The sequence below is a fragment of the Plasmodium gonderi genome, assembly GCF_002157705.1.
Source record: "Plasmodium gonderi DNA, contig: Pgo-contig_0, whole genome shotgun sequence".
Classification (NCBI taxonomy): Eukaryota; Apicomplexa; class Aconoidasida; order Haemosporida; family Plasmodiidae; genus Plasmodium; species Plasmodium gonderi.
In genome coordinates, this window is record NW_021628929.1 from 61,642 (window position 1) to 86,245 (window position 24,604).

The 24,604-nt window shown below is 25.0% G+C and overlaps 6 protein-coding genes across 6 annotated transcripts; 4 read left to right on the forward strand and 2 right to left on the reverse strand.

Annotated features, from left to right (window-relative positions):
* Positions 1-811: 811 nt before the first annotated feature.
* PGO_050100 (tryptophan-rich antigen) lies at positions 812-1,937 on the forward strand (the record flags this gene model as incomplete). The annotated part of the gene is made up of 2 exons (XM_028686389.1): positions 812-988; positions 1,149-1,937. 2 exons carry the CDS (start codon positions 812-814, stop codon positions 1,935-1,937), a joined length of 966 nt encoding a protein of 321 aa, XP_028542190.1.
* Positions 1,938-4,866: 2,929 nt separating this feature from the next.
* On the forward strand, positions 4,867-6,377 carry PGO_050120 (tryptophan-rich antigen; the record flags this gene model as incomplete). The annotated part of the gene is made up of 2 exons (XM_028686390.1): positions 4,867-5,040; positions 5,223-6,377. The coding sequence occupies 2 exons, from the start codon at positions 4,867-4,869 to the stop codon at positions 6,375-6,377; spliced, it is 1,329 nt and encodes a 442-aa protein (XP_028542191.1).
* Positions 6,378-9,209: 2,832 nt separating this feature from the next.
* On the forward strand, positions 9,210-11,141 carry PGO_050130 (Phist protein; the record flags this gene model as incomplete). Its single annotated transcript, XM_028686391.1, has 2 exons — positions 9,210-9,401; positions 9,588-11,141. The coding sequence occupies 2 exons, from the start codon at positions 9,210-9,212 to the stop codon at positions 11,139-11,141; spliced, it is 1,746 nt and encodes a 581-aa protein (XP_028542192.1).
* A 2,154-nt stretch (positions 11,142-13,295) lies between these two features.
* Positions 13,296-14,115, reverse strand: PGO_050140 (hypothetical protein, conserved; the record flags this gene model as incomplete). The annotated part of the gene is made up of 2 exons (XM_028686392.1): positions 13,296-13,685; positions 13,918-14,115. 2 exons carry the CDS (start codon positions 14,113-14,115, stop codon positions 13,296-13,298), a joined length of 588 nt encoding a protein of 195 aa, XP_028542193.1.
* Positions 14,116-17,064: 2,949 nt separating this feature from the next.
* On the reverse strand, positions 17,065-18,562 carry PGO_050150 (Phist protein; the record flags this gene model as incomplete). The annotated part of the gene is made up of 2 exons (XM_028686393.1): positions 17,065-18,132; positions 18,359-18,562. The coding sequence occupies 2 exons, from the start codon at positions 18,560-18,562 to the stop codon at positions 17,065-17,067; spliced, it is 1,272 nt and encodes a 423-aa protein (XP_028542194.1).
* A 2,976-nt stretch (positions 18,563-21,538) lies between these two features.
* Positions 21,539-23,059, forward strand: PGO_050160 (Plasmodium exported protein, unknown function; the record flags this gene model as incomplete). Its single annotated transcript, XM_028686394.1, has 2 exons — positions 21,539-21,571; positions 21,938-23,059. 2 exons carry the CDS (start codon positions 21,539-21,541, stop codon positions 23,057-23,059), a joined length of 1,155 nt encoding a protein of 384 aa, XP_028542195.1.
* Positions 23,060-24,604: the final 1,545 nt, after the last annotated feature.

Consider the following 24,604-nt stretch of genomic DNA (forward strand, 5'->3'; position numbering starts at 1 on the left):
GCAAATATAACGCGAATATGTACATTTTTTAAAATTCAATACAGGAAATCTTCAAATTGTAAATAATTATAATTAATATATTCATTATTTTCAGCAAATGTTATACTTTCAAATAAGTGTTAAAATAATTATATTTATTAGATGATCCATCAAATAGAACAAGTATTGCAGCATATAGAACAATCCATTAAACCAACTTGTGCATGCATTAAATATATACACTTTTTTTCTTAAATAAGAACAAAAATAACATCAGTTATAAACGTTTTACGTTTAAATGATTAACCTTGACTTAATCTAAGAAAACGAAATTTATGTAAGGAAATACAGATTATTTAAAAAAAAATATTAAAATTACAGTCAATCATTATGAATAAAGGTTTTTCCAAACATACAATTTTTTTCTTTTGTTACGTATTAGGAATTTTTAATACTATTTCTTTAAACTTTATTCTATATATGTTGTACATATAATTCTTGTGCAACATTTAATAAATGCATAATTGATTTATCTTTTTCCTTTCCTTTCGTTTTTTTTTTTTTTTTTTCTCATTATTATATATTAATTTTATATATATTTTTCCTATTATTTTATAATTCCTATTTCAAATGATACTTTATCGTTCATCGACATCAAGAAAACTGAAAGTGTTGTGATTACTGACACAAAGCATTATTAAAATATGTACACTTGAGTATAAATACATGTAAATAGGTTATTACATACTAGTTTATGTTATCTGCAGGACACACTTTGGTTTTTTTTTTTTATATTTAAAATTTTTTAACTTGTTAAACAGTTATATGAAACATGGAATTAAAGAAGAACAATAAATTATTGACACACAACAGTTCATCCACTGGAATCACATCAAATGCAAATAGGAACCATAAAATGTCTAATAAAGTTTCAACCCCACTCATTTTACATTTATCTATTGCTATATTTGTTTTAGCATGTGCACTTCTTGTAAACGTTGCTTCAGCGGTGAAAAAAAATTAAAATTAAAAATATATATTCAACAAACTCTATTCTAATTTATTTTTTTTTAATTAATGAGCACAAAAAAAGATATTACATTACTGCATAACCTATTTGTCCTCCTAAAAATATATATATATATTTTTTTTTTTTTGATGTTATTTAGGCCTCAGCTAGTAAACAAAATTCGAATAACTTTGTTTCACCGCTTTTAGTAGGATTTGGGGCATTAAGCGTCGAAGAGTCAGAAGAGTTCAAAAGAATGGCTTGGAACAATTGGATGTTGAGGCTAGAGGCTGAATGGAAAGAGTTACAGGAATCTATAGAAGAATTAAAAGAAAAATGCCTTGAAGAAAAAGAATCAGAATTTTCAGATTGGTTAAGTTCTTTACAAAATAAATGGTATCATTATAACAAAGCAATGCTTAAAGAGTATAAATGTAATGTTATGGAAAATTCATCGAACTGGAATGATGCTCAATGGGAAAATTGGGTAAAAAATGAAGGGTTAAAAATTATCGAAGAACAATGGAAAACATGGATTAAAAAACAGGATGAGCAGATAAGAGATTTAACCTTACATAAATGGATTCAATGGAAAAATGATAAAATTAGATCATGGTTATTATGTGAATGGAAATCCGAAGAAGATTTTTATTGGACAAATTGGGAACGTTCTTCAACAGCAAAATGGTTACAAGAAGCAGAAAAAGCACATTGGATGAAATGGAAAGAAAGAATTAATAGGGAATCTGAACAATGGGAAAACTGGGTTCAAATGAAAGAAAGTATTTACATCAATGAAAAATGGGCAAAATGGGCCCAATGGAAAAATAATAAAAAACATTTATTTAACAAATGGTCAGCTAGCCTTATTTATAAATGGACTTTGAAAAAACAATGGAAAGTTTGGATTAAGGAGGCAAATAATACTACTACCATGAATGATATTTAAAATACTGCACAACTATATAAATTAAGATAAGAAGAAATGAAAAATAGTTATCTTTTTTCCATGTCTTAATTTGCAAACAGCTCCATAAATTTCAAAAGTAGACAAAATGAAAATGTAAGGATGCCCTTAAAGCAAGCATTCTTAGGACCCGGAATTCTCATAAGCTTCACAAGCACACTTATCTTATGCTACATACATGCATACTTATTTTCCTTTATATTTCATACTTGTGTGAAATTTCCACAACATATAAATGTGACTAAACACCTATATGTGCGTATGAAAAAAAGAATCATTCTAGTCCAAAGGTTACATCCGTGATTACCATATTATAGAAATAAATTATAACAAATAGATTCCATATGAATGGAAATAAATCAAAAGTAATTCTTCAATTTTATAATAGAATTCCCTTGGAAACTATTCATATCATGCATTTCTATATATTTTTCTGTAGTTTCCTAAACCTATAAATTGCACGTCGTTTGTAATTTTTACACATTATCCAGTGCTATTCAATGTACTGTTTTCTTTAATTAATTCTCATAAATATGTTTTTCCCCTTTATTGTACACATTAATTTTATAATGCAGTTTAACTTTATTTAGCATTTTTTCCTTAGTAATGTAAATATATCATACTTCTAGTAAGTGCGTTATTTATTTGCATTATATGCTTTTCTTTGCCATTTCAAATGATGCTTTATAATGGTTTTTTTCATCTTTCCCTCTTTCTTATCTGAAATTTACATATATACCGTAGGTATATATACATATAGCATCTCTATTAAATAAATACTAGAAGAAACGCATATTCTAATTTTGTTATAATATGTAAAAACATAAAAAGGTATATAAAAATAAGTACCTTTTCATGTACATGCAAGTTATATACTTTTTACGCTATATGAAGGAACAGTTTATATGGGATAAATATATCACTTGCATACCCCTACAATGTCTTACTTATAGGACATGTGTTAAGTAAAAAAATTACTCTCATTTGTTTGCATAAAATATATAATTTCTCTAAGTCGATTGTACATTTAAGTCTATATTTAATGAAACACAAAATTGCGTTCCATCATTAATTTATGGTATTACCTCTAAAAATAAGGCCTGAAACAAATAATATTATGAAAATGTTTTAAAAAATTGCAAATATCTAAATTAGTGTGTGATTTTGTTTTACAACAATTTCGAGCCGAATAGAATAGTTCTATTCAATGTCTTTAAAATTATTAACCATTTAATTCTTGAACAAGTTAATTTTACATTTATATAAATAGTACTTTTTTGTAAGGATGCGTATGTTTGTGGGGTATGTTGGGGATATGTTTTTCTTTGTTTTCATCTTACGTATTATTTCTTAACATTTTACCATATTTAAAAACTCATAAAAACTCTTGCAAAAATATACTCGCGTTATTATTTAGTTACATTACACACAACTACATATATAAAAATTCGAGTGGACTTATAGCAATATAATCTCTTATCATTTTTCCAAAATAAAAGGTGAAGATTCCTTTGAACACAGAATTATAAAAAGTGCATAAAAAATGTTACTTCCCCAACTGTAAAATATGTAACATTAACACATACAAACCAAATCCATTTATCAAATCTAATGAACAAAAAAAAAAGTGAATATTACAAAAAAATATAAAATAATTTAATATATTATCACATACATTCAGCTGCATTAAAAAAAAAAAAAAAAAATCTTATGTGTTACCTTGTGTGTTTAACCGTCCCTACGCTTTATAATTTTGTTTAAGCAAACAGAAAATTCATCCTGTCGATAGAATGATAGAGAAAATTATTAAATGATTAAAAAATAAGTCAAACTTTTCCTCTTTTCTAACCTCTCCAAAAAAAAAAAAAAAATTTAATCGTGCACCTTTACAAAAAATGAAAATGGAATTATATGGTTATCCAAGAACTGTTCTCACAATAAACATTATTTGCAATTGCCATCTTACATAAAATATACACAAAATTATGTATAATTAAAATGAAATATTTTTAATTCTTATTATGGATTTTTTAGATAATTTTTTTTTTTAATATAATTATTATTTTAACTTCTACGCATGACTTTTTTTTTTATTCATATGATAAGGAGTACCTTTATCTTCTATAACGACAAATTAAGCAGTGTGCATAAGGTTTGATTCCAAAAAATAAAAATAAATGAAACACAATAAAAATATAATGTTATTTATAAAAGGTTTTATTTACTCCATGACTATGATAATTTGTTTTACTATTATAATGTATTTTCAAATCCGTTAATATTATAATAGAAAATTAAAATATATATTAATATATCAAGAAAACCATTTGAACAAATTGTGCATATTTACTTATGAGAAGGATTGTACTTGCTATTTTCATTTTTTATCATATTAGAATAAAATTTTCAATAGAAAAACAAATTCAGATTAACTTTTTCATACTAAATTCTACATGTTTGCAATATTAACTAGTCCACAAAAAATAAATAAATATTTGTATAGAATAATTTTATTTTTATACTCTGTGAGTTCAAATGAAAAAACAGAATTGTTCTGTTGCATAGATTAAAACTTTCTGTTCTTTCCGTTCTTAGATAATAATTTTAAAACATTCAAATCACGTTTTTTATAAATATGTAACATCTAAAAAAAATTTTTTTTTTTTATTTTAATTTTCTTGTAATTATATTTATTTTGCACTTTATACTTTTCCCTATTTGCATCTATCTCTGTGTAACTTTTTGGTGAGATAATGATTTTTAAGTTTTGTTAAATTAAACTGAAAATATAGAATATTTAATATATTGTATTATGGGAAATTTGTTTCACATCTAACATTTAGGCTTTATGGAGATATTATATTCTTCTTATAAGAGCTTTATAATCTTGTTAAAAATAAATTAAGCAAAGATGGAAAATATTAAGGATTTTCAGGAACTTACTACAAAAACATTGTCACTTCCTGTAATTAGAGAGACAGGCAGAGATTCTTTATTAAGCATTTATCAATCTTTTAATAAGGGAAATATATTCAATGGAATTGTTCTTGTTGTGTTTTTAATTTTTCTGTATTACTTATTTCAAGTAGGAAAAAGATAAGAACAAGTATACGTATATATATATGTATGTATAAATTTCTTTCCTTTTTTTGTCTAATTTTTATTCGAACTTTGTCAATATAGAAAAAAAAATTCCTTCAATTTTGCACCTCTCACTATTTTCTATACTTGTTAACATGCATGAACTGATTCTAAAATTTTATTCAGATTTTATCAACATTAGGAAATAAGGTCAAAAGACTTGCAAGGAATGCAATATCATTCAAAGAAGGAGAAAACGTAGATGTGGAAAAAGAGAGGAATGAATTAATGAATACAAGTGTGTATAAAACAAAAGGAAATGGAAAGGAAGAAAAAATTAATAATACGAAAAACGAACCTAGAAATAATAATGAGCAAAAGGAATCAAACCATGACAAAATTAAAGCGATCACCAGAATTTTCGAAAAAAAGGGGGTTAAATATAATACTAATATAGAAGGAAATGATAAAAGAATATTAAAACTAACAGAAATAAATATTGATAATTCAAAAAATAAAATAAATTTGCTACATAAAATAACAGAATCAAACAAAAAGGAAAAAATAAGGAATTTAATCAAGAAAATGAATCCGCTACAAATCATAGATCACAATGATCAAAATTCAAACGAAGAATTACACGAAGATAAATCAGATGAATGGAAAAATATGGAATGGAATAACTGGATGACGAAAACTGAAGATGAATGGAAAATTTTTAATACATCAATTGAAAATGAAAAAACGAGCTGGATTCAAGCAAATGAAAAAGAATGGGATGATTGGTTAGAATCTATACAAAATAAATGGATTTACTATAACGAAAATATGGACGAGGAACACAAAATCAATCTTTTGACGAAATCTTCAGAATGGGATGAAACTCAGTGGGTAGAATGGATTAAAACAGAATGTAAACAGTATATAGAACAAGAATGGAAAAAATGGCTTCGTCAAAAGGAATCCAATTTGGGCAACTGGGTTGTAAACAAATGGATTCAATGGAAAAATTCAAAGATTACTGAATGGTTAATGACTGACTGGAGAATTCAAGATGAAGCATCTTGTTCAAATTATGATTATAATAAAATTACAAACCTCTTGAAAAGAAAGGAGAGAAAAAAATGGAACATCTGTCGAGAAAGAATCAATAAAGAAAGGGAAGAGTGGAATGCTTGGGTTCAGTCAAAAGAGAATTTATATGTAAATACTAGATGGAGCAAATGGTCTAAATGGAAAAAAAACAAAAGTTTCGTACTTAGTAAGTTGGTGGAAATGTTTATTAATAAACTGATTATTGAGAAACAATGGACAAAATGGACTCAGACAGAATATAATTAAACATATCATAAACATATCCTTGGGTATAATTAATAAAATATAAATAATCACATGGTTATTATTTTTTCTTGGCCCATATTTTAAGGGCATTCCTTCGTATGTTATCCAATAACACAGTCCTAACAAAAATGAATGAATTGGGTAATAAAGACAAAGTACAAATATTGAAAACATATGCATATTCCTATTTATTTTATTAGTATTGTTTCGTTCATATAATTATTCAGAAACATTTGGTTTAATACTTAAGCAATAAATTTGTATTAACGTGAGACCAAAATCGGAAAGCAAAACAGAAGAAAACAAAACGAAAGATAACAATATGTGTAAATATCAGTAAACCGTAGCAAAATATGGTAGAACTAGTAATATTTTTAGAATAACAATGCTTAACAGGAATAAATCATATTTCATTGGAAATAACTGAAAGAATTGCTCTTCAAATAATTGTTCACACTACACATCTAAGCACATTTAAATGAAATCAATGCTTCTTATTTTTTTTTGTTCATTCTATACACACTATTTTTTAATGTTTTTATTTAATGTCTTCCAAATTCCATTTATTGAATAATTGTCCTTTTTTTTTAATTCAATAATATATAGCAAAAATGCATGAGCGAATTATATTCATTTTATATAACCTTGGTTATTTATATTTTATTTTATCCGCATAACTACGAATGTACTTATATATATATACAAATACCTGTAATAAACATAGTTTGTTTACACAGTGGGTATTATATTTACCTTTCCAAATAAGTTTAATAATAGAAAATTTTGTTCTCAGATAAATCTTACATGGATAGCATAGATCATAATATATATTTCATTTTCTTTAAAGGGAAAAATCAGATCTGCATTCATATAAATTTTATAATAAGGTTTTCTTAAAAATGAAAGACTATATATGATTTTCATGAATCAAAATCCATGTTACTATTCTGTTGTGAACCCTTTTATTTCTATGAATCTTATAACCCCATAAAAAAATTACACAAAAATGGTATTGTTCGTATAAAGGTTATTTCCTTTTTTCGTTAACTGCGAAATCTATATTTTTATTTCCCTTTCGTAATTATAAAAAATTATACATCTTATTTTTTAATTCATGTTAAAAGATACGTTTTTATACACCATGTTTCCTTATTTTATTTACTACCAAATGGCACGTAACAACTTGCATATTTATACCCCATTTATAAAAAGACGCTAAGGCATATTGTTCTTTTCTCCATGTTACATTTTTAATCATAAAAAATTTGGTCATTAAAATTACATTTTTACTTTTCCACCATTATATACTTAAAGAAGACGCGCGTAAAAATGTTTCTGCCCTTGTTCATTTATGTGAATGAAAAAGCTGCTATTTTTTTCGTTTTTTTTTTTTTTTTTTATTTTTTCTTGCCATTAGAATATTGCCATTTTTGTAATTAATTTAAACTATTATTTTTGTATGTACATGCAATGGTATATGTAACTACTACATAAAACATTTTATCTTTTATATTACATTAATACATATGACTAATATATGAACTAACTTATATTTAGAATACCTCTACGGGGACTGTGTTTAAAAACAGGCATAAAATTTTTTTTACTTTAATAATAATAAACCATGGAATTCGTTCTAAGATGATAAATATAAAACAAACGTATTTTGTAATTTTACTATTCATAAAATAAGTATATTTTTTTCTTCATATTTATTTTGTTATCCGCTTGTATTTTTTTTTTTTTTTTTTTTTTTTTTGCCACTTAAAATAAATTCTAATTGAACTTGTATTTTTAATTAAATCTTAAAAAAAAAAAAAAAAAAATGAATTAACCCTTAAAATAGATCATCCATTAAAATTTTACATTTTTCGTACTCTTTTTTTTGTTCTAAAAATACAAAATAAAATTTTTTTTTAAAATATAATTGAATATATTTTCGACATCTAGAAAAAGAAAATAGAAAATAATAAAAGGTACATAAAAGCATAAAAAAGTGATAATTACTACACTTTTCTACTTAAAAGATGTATAATTTTTTTTATTTTAATTTTTTTTTTTTTTTATATTTATGTAATAAATTAGAATTTAATAATTACATCTTAAATATTTACATGTTTAATAATTATATATTTAATCTAAATAAAATACTTAGAATTAGAAGTAAAATTGTAGGAATTGAAGCAGAATCTGAAAAATATTATTATGTATATTTTTTAAATTTTGTAAATAAACTGTACAATACAGTGCATCAATTTTTAATCTAATATTTTAAGAAGCATTAAAAGTAGAAAAAAATAATTTTTAAAAATAAAATTTTTATTATATATGTACTTTTTCTCATTATTATTTATTTATTGATATGTTTTTTCTTTTTTATGAAGAGAAAAAATAAATATGCATTTTACCATAAGAGGTTAATAGTTTATTAACCTTATGAAATTCTTAAAAAAAGGGATTTTATGTAAATTTTATGAGTTCCTTTTTTTTCTTCTATGTTAAGTGGTATATACATATTTAAATGCACATATAAATTATACTATTATTTATTAGAGAAAAATATTTAGATATAACATAAATTATATTGCATATTAAATATGTAGAATTTTATTTTTTTCTTTCCCATTTGAATTTAGTTTATGTGATATGTTACATTAAATTAATATGAAAATACAATAAAAGGGTTTTATTATTATTATTTTATTTTTTTTTTTTTTTTATAATTAACATTAGAGAAAATATTCTTTCCCTTTTTATTTTGTATTTTAAGGGTTTGATTTTTTTTTTTTTCCCTTTTTTCATTTTTTAAATAGTTATATATGTAAATTAAAAATGGTAAATTCTAACGAAACATGTATGTTAACAAGGAAATTCACATTTGATAATAAAGTTGATTCCCAGAATAATTTTGCAAATAGCTTAAATGGAGTAGAAAATGAACCTAAAAGAAAGGATGACAAAAAATTCAAATCACTCCGAAGTACACATGTTTTTTTACTAGCTATATTGTTTGTTCTATTTCAAGTAAGATATAAAATGTCTTATATTGTGCGTACATAATATTCATTTTATTCTATCTAACTTTGCTTTTTTTTCTTTTTATAATTAACATTTTCATTATTTCTTAAACGTATATTATAATGTCATTTACCTAAATGCATTATTATATGTATATATATATGCATACATTAACGCAATTTTTTTTTGTAGAATGGATATACATATGAAAATGGAGTACAAGGGAGGAATGAAGGGTCAAGACAATTGGGTTATTCGAAATTCTTTAAAGAGGGAGATAAAGATAATAATAATGTAAAAACAGATCGAACTGATGATCCTGATGAAGGGGAAAAAAGGAGGTCTCATCATAGGGGATCAAGAAATCAAATGCGACATCGTGAAGAATACACTCGGGATATGGATTCTTATGATCCTGCAAACAGAGGAGCCAGTGCGAGTATGCAAAGGGACATAGAAAACAGCAGAAGAAGAAATAGAAATAGAGATATGGAAATGGACATGGATGAGGAAAAGGGAGCAAGAAGAAGAAATAGAAATAGAGATATGGAAATGGACATGGATGAAGAGAAAGACAGAAGAAGAAATAGAAATAGAGATATGGAAATGGACATGGATGAGGAAAAGGGAGCAAGAAGAAGAAATAGAGATAGAGATATGGAAAGGGACATGGATGAGGAAAAGGGAGGAAGAAGAAGAAATAGAGATAGAGATATGGAGAGGGACATGGATGAGGAAAAGGGAGCAAGAAGAAGAAATAGAGATAGAGATATGGAAAGGGACATGGATGAGGAAAAGGGAGGAAGAAGAAGAAATAGAGATAGAGATATGGAAAGGGACATGGATGAGGAAAAAGGAAGAAGAAGAAATAGAAATAGAGGAGGCATAGATGGAGATGTAGACGGAGAAGATGGTAGAGGAATGGATCAAGACAGAAGGAAAAATAAAAATAGAGAAATGAATATGGAAGAAATGCCAAGAGAACTGGGCCGAGAAGTAGGAAGAATCATGGAAGGAGGCATGAATAGGGATAGAAGAAGAAATGATGATATCGAAAGAGAAGATGGTAGAGATATGAGTGGAGATAGAAAGATGAGAAAGGGTAGAGATATGGATGAATTGAGGAAAAGAGGAATGGACGAAGATATGGAAAGAGGTAAAAAGAGAAATAAAAATATGGAAATGAACGATCCTATGATGGATAAAAATAATAAATGTATGGATAAAAATCCAAAATCACCTAAAAATGCAATGTCTGCTGAAGCTGATGTGAAAAGTTTAGAAGGTTTGAATATTTCTGACCTTAAATTCAACGTTTCTGAAGCTGAAATAGCTCAACTAATAGATAAATTAGAAGAATATGTAAAGTTTAATGATATGTTCATATTATTTAACTATGTTAATAATAATGAGAAAACGAAATATATTAAAATGCAACTATCAATCCTTAGACTTTGTGAAAATTTATCAAAAACATATAAAGTACCACACTATTATAAAACTAGACAGTGGTCTAAAGCATTTCAAGGTATGTCAGATCAATTACTACACAATGAAAGAAAATCATATAACAAATTATGCTCGTTCCTCCAAAATGGAAACAGTTCTCATATAGCATTTGTTGAGTTCTTGAATGAGCTAATAGGAATATGGACTAGTTTTACAAAGGAAATGGAAAAATATTGGAAAGAATATTTAACAAATAAAATCAAAGTTTACTGGGATAATACAAATGTAGAAATGTAAGAAAATAGAGCTGTTATGAAATTTTATTTATTCAGATAAAAATAATTTGCAGACCTAGACACCATATGCATACATGTAGATTAAAAATTTTAGATAGAGATAACAATACGTGTGAAATAAGATGCATATATACATGTTTCTTTATGAATGATATAATATTACAGTTTATCCATTATACGTATACATGTTACATAAGGTTTTTGTATTCATATAAGCATTTGCAAAGGTTTGTAATCAAAATTTTTTGAAAAATATATATTTTAGTGATTAATGGCTAATTAATATATATATATATATGTACATATATATATATATTGTGAATATGTTATATGAATATTAAATATATATTCAATGTAATATTTTTTATTTTTATATCGTTTTTGTTTAATTTGAATGAAATGTTTATATTCATATGTATATAAAGCAAGAACTTATAAATTGTATTTACACTATTGTATTCTTTTTGTTCATACTGCACGACGCAAATATATTTTAAATGTTCAGTATGTACTTTTTATGTACATTTTCTTATATATATACATATGTATACATAATATCTATTAACACAGGCAAAAATTTAGATGTAATTATTTGAATTATTTATTTATTTTAAAATTTTCATGTGTGTTGTTTTAGTTTTTAGTTTTACATCACACAACAAAATATTGTATATACATTATAATACTTAACAATATAATTTATTTAATTATCATAAAAGGAATAATGATTTAAACGAAATATAATTGCTGTTAAGCTACACGGAATGTAAAAAATGTACGAGTAGTATGTAACATTCCCCCTCTTTGTGCATATAAAATTCACAAAGGGATAAGTCAAAGTTAGGGAATTATAATATCACACCAGCTTAGAAATAGTAGTGCACATGCTTGCAATTATGCAGTGTATATTTATTCGTTTATGCGTGCACAAAAAAGTTTCAATGGAAACAAAAAGCAAAAAAAATGCTACAACTGCTCATTGTTGGAAAGTGTGCTTTCATAATTTCATAATAAATGTTTCTTTAACGATGCGCAGTGTTAACTATATTGTATCAAGTAATCTTTTCCCCTAAATATTAGATATTGCCGCAAAACATTCAGAAAAAATCAAGGACTATTTTTATTTGCTCCTTCATTCATATTATTACGCAAAGTGTGCGTTTTAAGAATGCATTCATCTATATAATACATATATATATATATATATATATATATATATATATATATATATATATGTAGTGAAAGACAATATACATATCTACCCCGTTTAACGTTTCTTATTTTGCTTTGTTTTACATTTATTTTAAAGAAATAAATGCATAATTAAAATAAGGATAGAAGGGAAATGCTCATTTTAATCATATTTCAGATAAAAAGATAAATAGTTAATAAAAAGGCAAAAGTAATTTATTTTAAACATAAAAAAGTTAAAATAATTATCACACCTCAGTAGCAGAAGATATATACTCATTTAATAATTAAATTTCATCAAAATATGATTAATAAACAAAGTACAAATTAATGCAAAATAAATGAAAAATTGATAACCCATATGTTTCCAAAAAAAATGTATTAAAAATAGAAATATTGTAAAGATTAAGTAGCATGCTAACTAAATAACATCTAAGTGGTGACTAAAAAATACATTAATAAAATCACAAGGTTATTTACTGTTATTAAATATTATAATTTATGTTGAAAAAAATACATAAAATTTTTCAAATAAGCAAAAAAAAAAAACAAGAAAAAATATCCAACATCTGAAGACGAAATAAAAAAAATTTCTCGCGTAAAAATATATATATTTGTGAACAAATATGACATATTTATTAATTTATGGATTCAAATATGTATCACATCTTACGAAACAATAAAAAATAGCACACATGGTATATACTGCTAATAATTTCAAGAAAAAAATTTGTTTTTTAAAATATGAATATGCTCATATTTCGTGTGATATTGTTTTTTCTTTAAATCACAATCATCCTTAGCTATAAAAAGGCGCACAAAAAAAAAAAAATATATATATAAAAAGAAGCGATATCTTTTATTTTTAAGTAAATAAAATTGAAAATTACGAATGTTCCTAAAAAAGGATTTTTAATTAAAAATAATCCGGCCCCTTCCACAATCTCTGTTTTAAATAAATATTCTAAAAAAACCTCATAGGGTTTTCATCATTTTCTTCTTCTCTACATTTCCTAAATAGTTTATAGTATAATTTATTTTCATTCATTGAATCAATTTTGTCCATATAGGAATATAAAATTGATTTAATTTTCTCTTTTTCACTATTAGCGTCCTCAATAGAAGTATCAGTTAAATTTCTTTTTAAGTTTTCATTTAGTAGGCCATTATTAATTAAATTAGTATCAATTAATTCATCACTTAATACATTTTCATTTATTATGTCATCTTTTGTTATATCATCTTTAAATGTATTGTATGGTGTGTCTTCATATAATGATCTATTGGTCATTGAACCATGCATATTATTACCATTATTATATTTTATCGTATTGTCACATTTTTCCAAAAAATCCTGAACAAATTGAAATGCAAAAAAGGTTTAATGGTAAGATATTCATACCCTTTTTTAATGAATACAAATTTGGAATTGTTTTGACCATGTATAGCAGCCTACGGTATATCACCATATACCAGTGTATATAGAAGTATATAAACATATGGTTCATCATCATTTTGTTCTTTCAGCCATTTATTCACGTAGCTAAAAGTGGTGTTACAAATTAACACCTGTTTCATTTTCTTACCTTGCTGAATAATGGATTTGTCAACATCAATGCAGAAAGTATGAATATTTTATTTAAAAGAAAACTGTTTTTTTTTTTAGACTTATACTTTCTTAAAAAAGGCATCACATTTGAAGTCTTACTTTCTATGCATTCTAGCTTATTATTCGTGCAGCATGTAGTTATGTTTTTTGTGTTCTTATGATAATGTTTTTTCATCCTATATATACATATATATATACATTTTTTTTTTTTTTTTTTTTTTTTTTTTTGGTGGGTGAGAGGTTTATTCCTTTAAAAAATATATCTTCATAAAAGCAAAGTTTAATTTTACTTGTTCCTATGAATTGTTCCTAATACTATATATATATAAATATATATATTTTTTTCTTTACTAAGAATGAAGTTATTACAAAAAGAAAATATAATAATAAAATTCATTTATTATTCTTATTTGAACATTTAAATGTGGTACAAGTAGAATTGTGATGCGGAATCTAAAAAGAAAAATATATGCATATATATATATAACTTAAAAAAGTGCTTTAGAATTTCTCATTTTTTTTTTTTTTATCATGTTACCTAGCAGATGAAGAAAACAATAATTTTTATTAGAATCTTTATTACTGTTATATATTTATATTATATATTCATAAAAAGCTCAAATATTATATATACATATCTACAAATTAAATAATAAAGTTAGAACATATTCATGGATTTGTTATAAGATTTTTCTTAAGCAAAAATTTTAATTTAAACATTGAACGTTTACAAGAATGCAATAAAATTAAATAAAATTCGTTATATTTATTAATACATTTTTAAATATAGTTATACTTCCTTAATTTTAATTCTTTCATGCTCCATATAATTATAAATTGTTTTCTCTTATTCAGAAAAAAATTTTAAAAGAGTTATTCCAAAATATAAATTTTGAATATTTTTGAAGAAAACCCTAGATCACCACAAAAAAACAAAATTTCATAAGACGAATTGTGGTGTACTCATAGTTCATATTGTAATGTTTATAATGTGAAACTTTTGGTTTTAACTCACAGACACGTACATATTTATTGGGCCATTTTCCCGAAATGCATTGCCCTTTTTGATATATATATATATATATATTTTAATAGGTTATTCATTTATAATGGAAAAGGTTCGTAATAGCAAAACGCGTATATACTAGTCTTGTATGTTATGCAATATCCATGCACTCCGTATTTTTGGTATCATGATGTGTAAAAAAAAAAAAAAAAAGGTCTCTTAAATTTTTTACACTGCTTTTTATAACTTTATGTAATTGTACATATATTTATATACACACAAGTATACTTTTAATGAGCATTTAAACCTTCTTAATTTCTTTATTCCGTGTCATTATATTTTGTTATAAGAATTCGTACGAAAGTAATTTAATCTACTGTTGTATATTTTATTAATTAGATGACTTATTCACAAAATGTAATCTTTGTACCTTTATAATTTTAAATTAATTCCTTGTTTTACCGTATAGATATTTCTTTTATTTTTCTTGGATTATGCAAATTCATTTTCCCACCTGCTAACTCGATTTACACTTTAATTGTCTTTCTCACGAAAGCATTTTATCCCGTGTATTTAAAAAGTTCATATCTGCAATGCTGACAACATGTAATTCCTTAAGCAAATATTTTCTACTAATTATATATCCCACACTATCTTGACATATTTAAATGCATCTTTACATGTAACAAAGTGAATTTATGTATTCTTTTCAGTCAACACATTCAGCCTACCTAATTGGTCATATATATATTATTTGTACATGTTAGCACATACTTTATTTTATGTTATGTATAAAGCACTTTCTAAGAATGTGTTCTTATGTCGACATGGACACATCTAATAATATGTAATGATGAATATTAATTTATAATGACCTAAAATGACATAATTTAGGACGTTAATGTCTTTTTTTTTTTTTTTTTTCTATGGATTGATATTCGTACGCAACAGCTAATGCTACAATGAATTAAAAGCAAAAAAAGGGAATTTAATTCCTTCTTTATTTTTACATTTTATCTTTTTTATAATAAAGCAACGTTTGCACTTTTGCGTATCTTAAGATAACGTTTTAATTGTTTAAAAATCCTGCAGTATCAACCGATGTAAGTAATTTAGGTAAACACTTTTTCATTTTATATTAATAATCCTAATTATTTCAATAGTTTAATTTATTTTATTAATCATTTTTTCCATTCACACTAGCAGCTGAAATGAGATAGAACAATTATAGCATTTGTTATGTATATATATATATATATATATATATATATATATATATACATGCATACGTTTCACCTTGTTAAAAGCTAATGCACAAAATAGCTGCATATGCCTGTACTTCCTACAAGTGTAAATAACTTAAATTAAGAAATACATAACTCACGAAGGATATTTAAAAAGTACCATACCTAGTATATTCGCGTGCACTACATATACTTAAACATATATGCATAAGTGCGATTATGAATATTTGGCAAAAAGGTGAACAAAATCAAACGAGTTTAAAACAAACTAGAAAATTCGTAATAAAATTTCCTATAACTAATTGTGTTTCAAATGTTTAACACGATTTCATAATAGAAATAGTGTTCCAAAAAATAAAGAAAAATAACTAAATTTTTATTTTTAGAATTAAAACAAAAGCAAAATAAAATAAACGAAAATGAAACAATAAGAAAACAAATATAAAGACACACAACCTTTCAATCTATCTCTTTCACAAAAAAATGGCCTTTGTAATAGAAAATATTAAATACTACGGATAAGTAAGAATATCCTCTCCATTTATTCGACTACGAGAAAAAAATAGACAAGTTATAGTTGCATGTATTATCTGATTACAGGGGGGGTTCTGTAACCAGAAAAAATAATTCTTAAAATTGTTCTGACAATACTAATTCACCTTCAGAATAAATCACACACCTATAGAAATGATTATAAACAAACAAAATAAATGTGTTATTTATTTGGAACTTTATATTTCAACGTATTTATTTAACGTTTTCTTCGATCCTTTTTCTGTTCATCATACTTTTACGAACGGTCTCTCATTTTATAACCAAAGTTTTCACATATAACATAGACTTATATAATCCCATAATATGAACGTAGCACATTTTAATCCATATCATTTTCATTATATGTCCTAAACTTGTTATCCATCATACTTTTCCATATGGTCTCAGTTCTTAATTTAAAATTTCCCCATGATTCTTTTTTGTGTTTTATAAAGTGCAAAAAATCCTCTCTATCATTTATTTCGTGCTTAACTAATTCCTTAAAATCTTTATAATCATTAACAGTCTTTCTCATTAATTCATCAGATGTGAAATCAACAATTCTTTTCCATTCGGTTAGTAAAACATCTTCTGGAATTTTATATTCAAATGCTAATAGTTCACACCAATTCCATAAATGTCTTTGCATAGCTTGGAATTTATTATTCTCAATTGTATTAAAATTGTTCCATAAATGAAGAAGTTCCTTGTAATCTATGGTTCCCCTTAACCTTCTAATTCTTTTATATAATTCTTCTTCTGATAACATTTTTCTCGATTCCGTGTCTGTATCTGTATCGGTATCTGAATCAGGAGATAGCAGATCGTCACCTTCGAAATCTATTAAATCTTCACTTTTCCTTTTCCTTGGAAATCCAAATTCAGAGAAATCTTTTCCGAAATTTAACATATCATTATCGTCATCATCCTCGTCCTCTTCTTCATCAGAATCTTCGTATTGTTCTTCTGATTCTCTATGTTTGTCCCCTGATTCTCCATAATGTCCTAATTCTGGTTGTGCAAACTGGTCTACATCTACTTCTAGATACTCTTCTATATCTGGCTGTACAAATTGAACTCTTTCTGATTCCGATTCGTCTTCAGATTGCTCTGATGCTTGATCCTCCGGTATTGCAACATAATAAGATTTATTATTACCAGAATTAGCATTAAAAGACCCACCCAAAATTGTTTCTAGTTCTTCATATCTACAACCACCACTCTCTTCTTTTTCTTCTACAATTGGAGAGTTCATAAATGTTTCCTTATTATTTTTTTTTCCTTCTCTTTTTTTAGTATTAGATCCTGATCGTCTATCCTCAAAGAATTCAGATAAATTTCTTCCATAACTATTTCTAAAATTTAATTCCAAAACTTCGTTTCCATTACCGTTGCATAAATCTGAAATCTGCAAATAGGAATTATAAAAAATGAAATGCATAAAAATGTGCGTTAACAAAAAAATCAAAAGAATAAATTGTTAAATTAGAGTCATCATCGGGAAAAATTAAAAAAAATTGGGATATATAAAAAGGAAACTAAAAAAATACAAGAGAGGGGTAAAACTAATATATATACATTCATTATAAAACATAATATAATTAGGTGTTATAATTATAGATCAATTTTTTTACTTGTAATATAACACAAATCATGATAAGTGGTAACACAGAGCATGGTTTAGCTGATAAAATATGTGATAATATGCTTCTTTTTTTACATTTTTTTGCTTGTGCATATAATACTGCGGATCTGAGGGAATGACCACGAATGCTGAGTTTGTTTTCATCTAATTGTTTTCTTAAAAAAAAAATTCTTACATTTTTAAAAAATTCCATATTTTTCTTTTCATATCTCAAAAGCGCAAAATAATAAATTTGGGATAAGGCATTTTAACTCACTAGTTTTCCCCTATACGTAAATAAAGATATATAGGGGGAAATAAACAAACAAATAGATATATATTAATGTATATATATTTATTACTGGGTAACTCAAATTATACAATATAATATGAACAATTTGAGGAAACAAATAAAAAAAAAATTCAAGAGAGAAATATTATTATAAATATTAAACAAAAAATAAAATAATGATCCCATATAAATAACTTTTCAACTTAAAATATTTATATGTTTTAAATATGCATTAAAAATCTAGTTCATCCTAACTAAAAAATCACATGAATTCTTTACAAAGGCGAAAACTAACTAAATAAAATAGTCCATCGTGCAGCGCTTCTTTTTTTTTTTTTTTTTTTTTCAATTTACTCTTTTTTCATTCGGCCAAAACTGTGAAAAAAAAATTTCTCACACCGTGAAAGCTTCTCTGCAGAAATTTATTTGCTTAGCAAGAATTTAGTTCTATAAAAAGCTTTACAAAAGTTGTATTAGAAAGCTTCAATTTTTTACTTGATTTTTTTTTTTTTTTTTTTTTCTAAATAATTTATATATGTATAAATTGTATACCTTCAACACCTGTAATCTTTTCACAATAATATTTTAAAAATTAGTGCTTTTTAAAAGATTAATAAAAAAAAAAAAACATCTTGGAACTCTAAAATAAACCCTTAAATGTTTGGATGTATATATATATTTATATACATGAAATGGTAATAAAATAGAAAGAGGAAGATTAAACATTCTGATTAATGTTCAAAAAAAAACATCTTTTCTAATTAAACTAACTTTTTAATAATAAATAGATGAAAAACTATAAACCATATAAATAAAAAACCATTGATTAGTAGTATTATTCTACTAATTAAATTTCCTCGAAAACACCTTATAAATGAGTAGTTAAGCCAAAGAAAGCAAGGGAAAGTTAAGGCCCCTTTATATAATATTTGTGTAATACATATATTTGTTCCTATTAATTTGTTTCGATTTATATTCATCTTGTAGCTAATATATAAAATTCTTATTTTTAATTATCCTTTAATTTTATTTTTTAATTATTCATCTTGTCCTTTTGATAGATTAACCTTCTTTTCTATTTTATTTTTTTCGTTCTTAAATTTTGGTTCACCCCTCAAAATGTTAAGGGTTTTTACATTTTAATTGCAAAATTTTTACTGATCTAATCATAAACACATATATATATATATATATATATTCATAAACTCATGTGCAAAATAAATCAATTAAAAGAAACACAAAGTTATTATGAATAGCTTTTTTCCCCTCTTTTTCTTCTGGCCCACGGCAATGCATGTATTTAAATAGAAAAATTTTAAATACGTGCTTCTCTTTAAGGAAACAAGTCTAATGAGAAAAGGATTCTACCTTGACTAAAAAACAAATGGTATCTATTAATATTTTTATAAAATAATAAAAAAAAAAATTTTCTTCATTGTACACAAAATTATAGTGATTAATTAAAACAATAATGGAAATAAAGAAAATATAAAAACTTCTTATGACCAATTCCTAAAAAGCTACATTTCAAAATTGTGACTATGGTATGGTCTGCTTGTTAATCATCACACATATTTCAGTGTAACAGTACTAAACAGTTGCACATAATTGTTAACTGCGTAAAAATATAATTCTTTTTATTTCCCCTATATATAAGTGTGAATATACGCATGTAAAGCAACCATTAGAGTAAATTCAGAATAGAACAAAACGTACGTTTCCCTTTCTCGCTATCACCCAGTTACACCGTATCTGACAATTTTACTAAGTGTTAAAAATTTGATATATGTATAAATATGAGAAATGATAAATCCCTAAAAAAAAAAAAAAAAAATTACACTTAAATACAAATGCTTATATATAATCAGCCGTGCGCTAAATCATTTTTCTTGTCAAAAATATCAATCCAATATCCATACACGCACATACAACTATATAAATAATAGTTAAACTAAGAATGCTACTTACTATTGGTGATATAAAACATCTTTCGCAAATTTGCACTTTGCACAATCTTATAAAGTGTGAATAGCATAAAAACCCACATTTTTCAAAAAAAGTAAAATTAAAATAAAGCTAGTTTCATTAAATATATTTTTTTTTTTTTTCCATATGAGAAACATATGTTACAGAACTTTTTTTCTTATCTACAAAATAAAAAACAGGACTTTATTGAAAAAGCTATCCATTGTAAAATGCAATACAAACTTAATAAATTTCTTTGGGTCAAATTTATATATTTATAATTTCACATAAATGGGGCTAAATTTTTAATCAGTATATTAGTTAAAGTTAACATATATAATAACAACAATAATATATTGACTGTAAGTAATGAATTATAATTTTTGCAACAATTGGGGGCCTGAACAATTGTGCAATAAAATAATAAATGTTAAGTAATTCTTATTGGGTTCAAATGATGACATAATAATTCTTTTTCCCTCTATTAAGTAATAATAAAATAAAAATAAGGCAGTATAAGTATACATAAATATACATAACTAATGATGAAACATAGATTGTTCTTTATTTTGGTAGAACAATTTTGTTCTGTGAAGAAAAAGAATTAATCTTCACAATTTTTGACATGCATATATAGTTAGTATGGCATTTAATGTAAATACCTTAAATTAAATCTTTTTGCATATTACGAACATGCTTCTATTTTTTATTGGTGCATTTAAAAAAAAAAATAATTCAGAAAAAAACAATATTTGTTTTTGAAATCTGTGATATTTTGGGCACAGTTCAATAGAAAAATTGCAGATATATATATATATATATGTGTATAAATATATATGCATGTTCACGATTCTTCATGCAATCCCCTAATGAACGAATTATTCATATAGTACTTATAAAAAGTATGTAGTGCACTTTGCAAATATATTTCACATGATCAATTCGATCATAAATTATAATTATAGAGTTGGTACATTTTCTTCGAATAACTAAAATATTTTGACTTTCTAAGGTTATACATAAAATTCTTATTGCCCGTTAATGTGCAAAATAATAGAAAAAATTGGAAAAACAGCACCTTCCTACAAACAATGATTTTAAAAGCGTATGCATTATTCTATTTTATTTTAATTATTCCAAGGTAAGCTAAAAATGCTTTCATCATTTAACATGCAGATGAATATATTATTTTCCCTCCATTAAAAAAAAAAAAAAACTCACACTTTTATGCTCAAGTGTGTTTAATAGGAACTTTTTGCAAAGATAAAAGAAAATATTTTTATATTTTTTCTCTAATATAGTTACACTATACGATGTACAGCGTATAACCAGGAAAATAATTTTTTCAAGAAACTCCTTAAAATAAGATCTAAAAATAATGATAATGCTACTGTGCATAAACCAATATATATTAACAGAAAAGAAGAAAAAGATAACAGGGAAGATAATTGGGAGCATGGCAATACGTATAACAACGAATTAGAAATTCACATAAGGGAAAATTTAAAAAATATTTTTAAAGATGATGCAAAGAATGATGGAAATCTGATATCAAGAAATAAACAGAAAGAAGAACAAAATTGGAAAAATAAAAGAACACTCAATGTCCAGTTAAAAACGAACTCAAAATACGATTTAAGAAGCCTATTAAATAAGGAAATACATGGGGTAGAAAAAAAAAGTCAACTCTTGCCACCTCGAAAACTGGGTTATAAAAGCATGAATATACAACAAATATGGAAACCAAAAAAAGAGGATTGCGAAATGTTACAGATCGAACCGACTGAAAAACCTGAAGAAGAGGAGTGGGAAATTATAGAGATGGAATCAATTGAAAAACCTGAGGAAGAGAATTATGAAATGGTAAAAATGGGGAAAATTAAAAAACCTGAGGAAGAGAATTATGAAATGGTAAAAATGGAGAAAATTAAAAAACCTGAGGAAGATAATTATGAAATGGTAGAAATGGAGAAAATTAAGAAGGTACATGAAAAGACACAAATCCAGACGCACTCGGTACTAAATGCTCTCAATTTCGAGGCCAAAATTGCAGCAGAATGGAAAGAGTTAGAAGATGCAGATAATAAAATTTGGACAGATGTAACAAATAAAACTCAAAAATTGTTAATGAATGCATTACAATCTGATTCCGATAAATCTACAAAAATGGAAAGTTGGAATAGTAAGCATAAATCATTTACTTTGATGCGTCGTGTTAAAAATAAAGCAGATACACATTGTTTAGACGATTTCAAGAATCATCTGTTTAATAAAATTAAGAAAAAAGAAAATGAAGAATCATGGATAGGGGAAAATGAAATGTGGGAAGTTCTAAAATATATTAAGAAAAAAAGTGATGCAGACTGGAATGAAAAACTAGTGAAATCATGGACACAATGGTTCCGCAGCGAAATACCAGAAATAAAATTTGAAATGTCTATGACCAAGGTTTAGCTAAACGTAGTTTGAGCGAATAAATATATGGATGCATAAAAAGGAAGATGCTAATAAAAAAAAAAAAAAAAAAAAAAAATTAAAATTTTCCAAGATACATCTGTATATATAAGTATATATAAAGGAAAGCGCTTGAACAATGGAGGCAAATGCTTTATCTAAATAAAAATATATTAATGTGGAATAATTAAAAAAAATGAAGAATGCACATTTTTTTTTTTTTTTTTTTTCTTTGTACACATTCAAACAAATGTTCACAAAAAAAAAAATGCAACAGTTAAAATGAAGAAAATCAATAACCGATTGCAGTAAATATATTTTTTCCTCATTGTTTAACTAAAAATTTCTAAGAATGCTGTTTTATAGCAAACATATGCTAATTTTTTCGAATACATATTGCCATACATATGAATATTATTAAATGAAAATTAAGAAGGAATATAATAAGTTTGAGGATTCTTTTCTTTTATTGGTTAGGACGTGATACATAAATATTCGTGTACTAAAAATATATATGTCGTTATCGCAAAAGTTAATTTTTTTTTTTTTTTTTTTTTTTCTTATTCCGATGCCTTCGCCGTTCTTCCAAGAAAAGGTGAACATTATGCAACGATGTTATACTACAATGTTGTAAGTTTCTTATATATATATTTTTTTTTTTTTAATTTTTCTTTTACCCGCAGTAACCTTTCATTTATTATTGTACGACAAGTGCTAAACTTCGTTGTGCTATAAATATTTGCATAATTTAGCCTTTTTTTTTAGTGTATTCTAATAAAAGAGTTGTAAAATGTGTATAAATAAAATATTAAACCTGTTGCATTTATATAACTTATTAATAAATTTGTGTTTGCAAATTATTTGATAAAACAAATATTTCACAGTCTTGTAGTCCCTTCGAAAAATGCACATGTTCACATGAGAATTAAAAGGGCCACTAAAACGATGAACTATTTTGTTCACATATATTTAAGTGTGGGGAAACAATTTTCAATGAACCTACCTACAGAATGCTTCTCAAAGAATTGTTTTAACATACGATTCTTATTAATAATTATGCACTTTCAACTAAACCATGTGTTTATAGGCACAATTATTTTCATATATAAATTTTTTTGAAATTATCTTTTCTAATTTCATTTCTATATTTTGTATGAACTTTTTCACCTCTTATTACATTGCTATAATTTTGTTCAGCTACCAGATATAGGTTCATAGGAATATTTCTTTTTTTTTCAGTATTTTTCAGCATGCAAATATGTACATGTATATACGCATGTGTGTGTGTAAAAACTGCACTGCAAATTTTATTTTTAATTGAAATAATACAAGTGTTTCATTTTCTTTAACAATCTGAGACCTACGAGAAAATAAAATTTCAACGTTTTGAATTTTCAATAAATTATTTGCATTTTGTCAAACACTAGAAGCCCCAAATTGGAAAAAAAAAAAAAAACCTTTATACATAATATCAACTCAAAATATGATAAATAATTATCATTAAGTGAACAAGTGAATTATGTTTGGTTATTCCAGCGTTGTAAA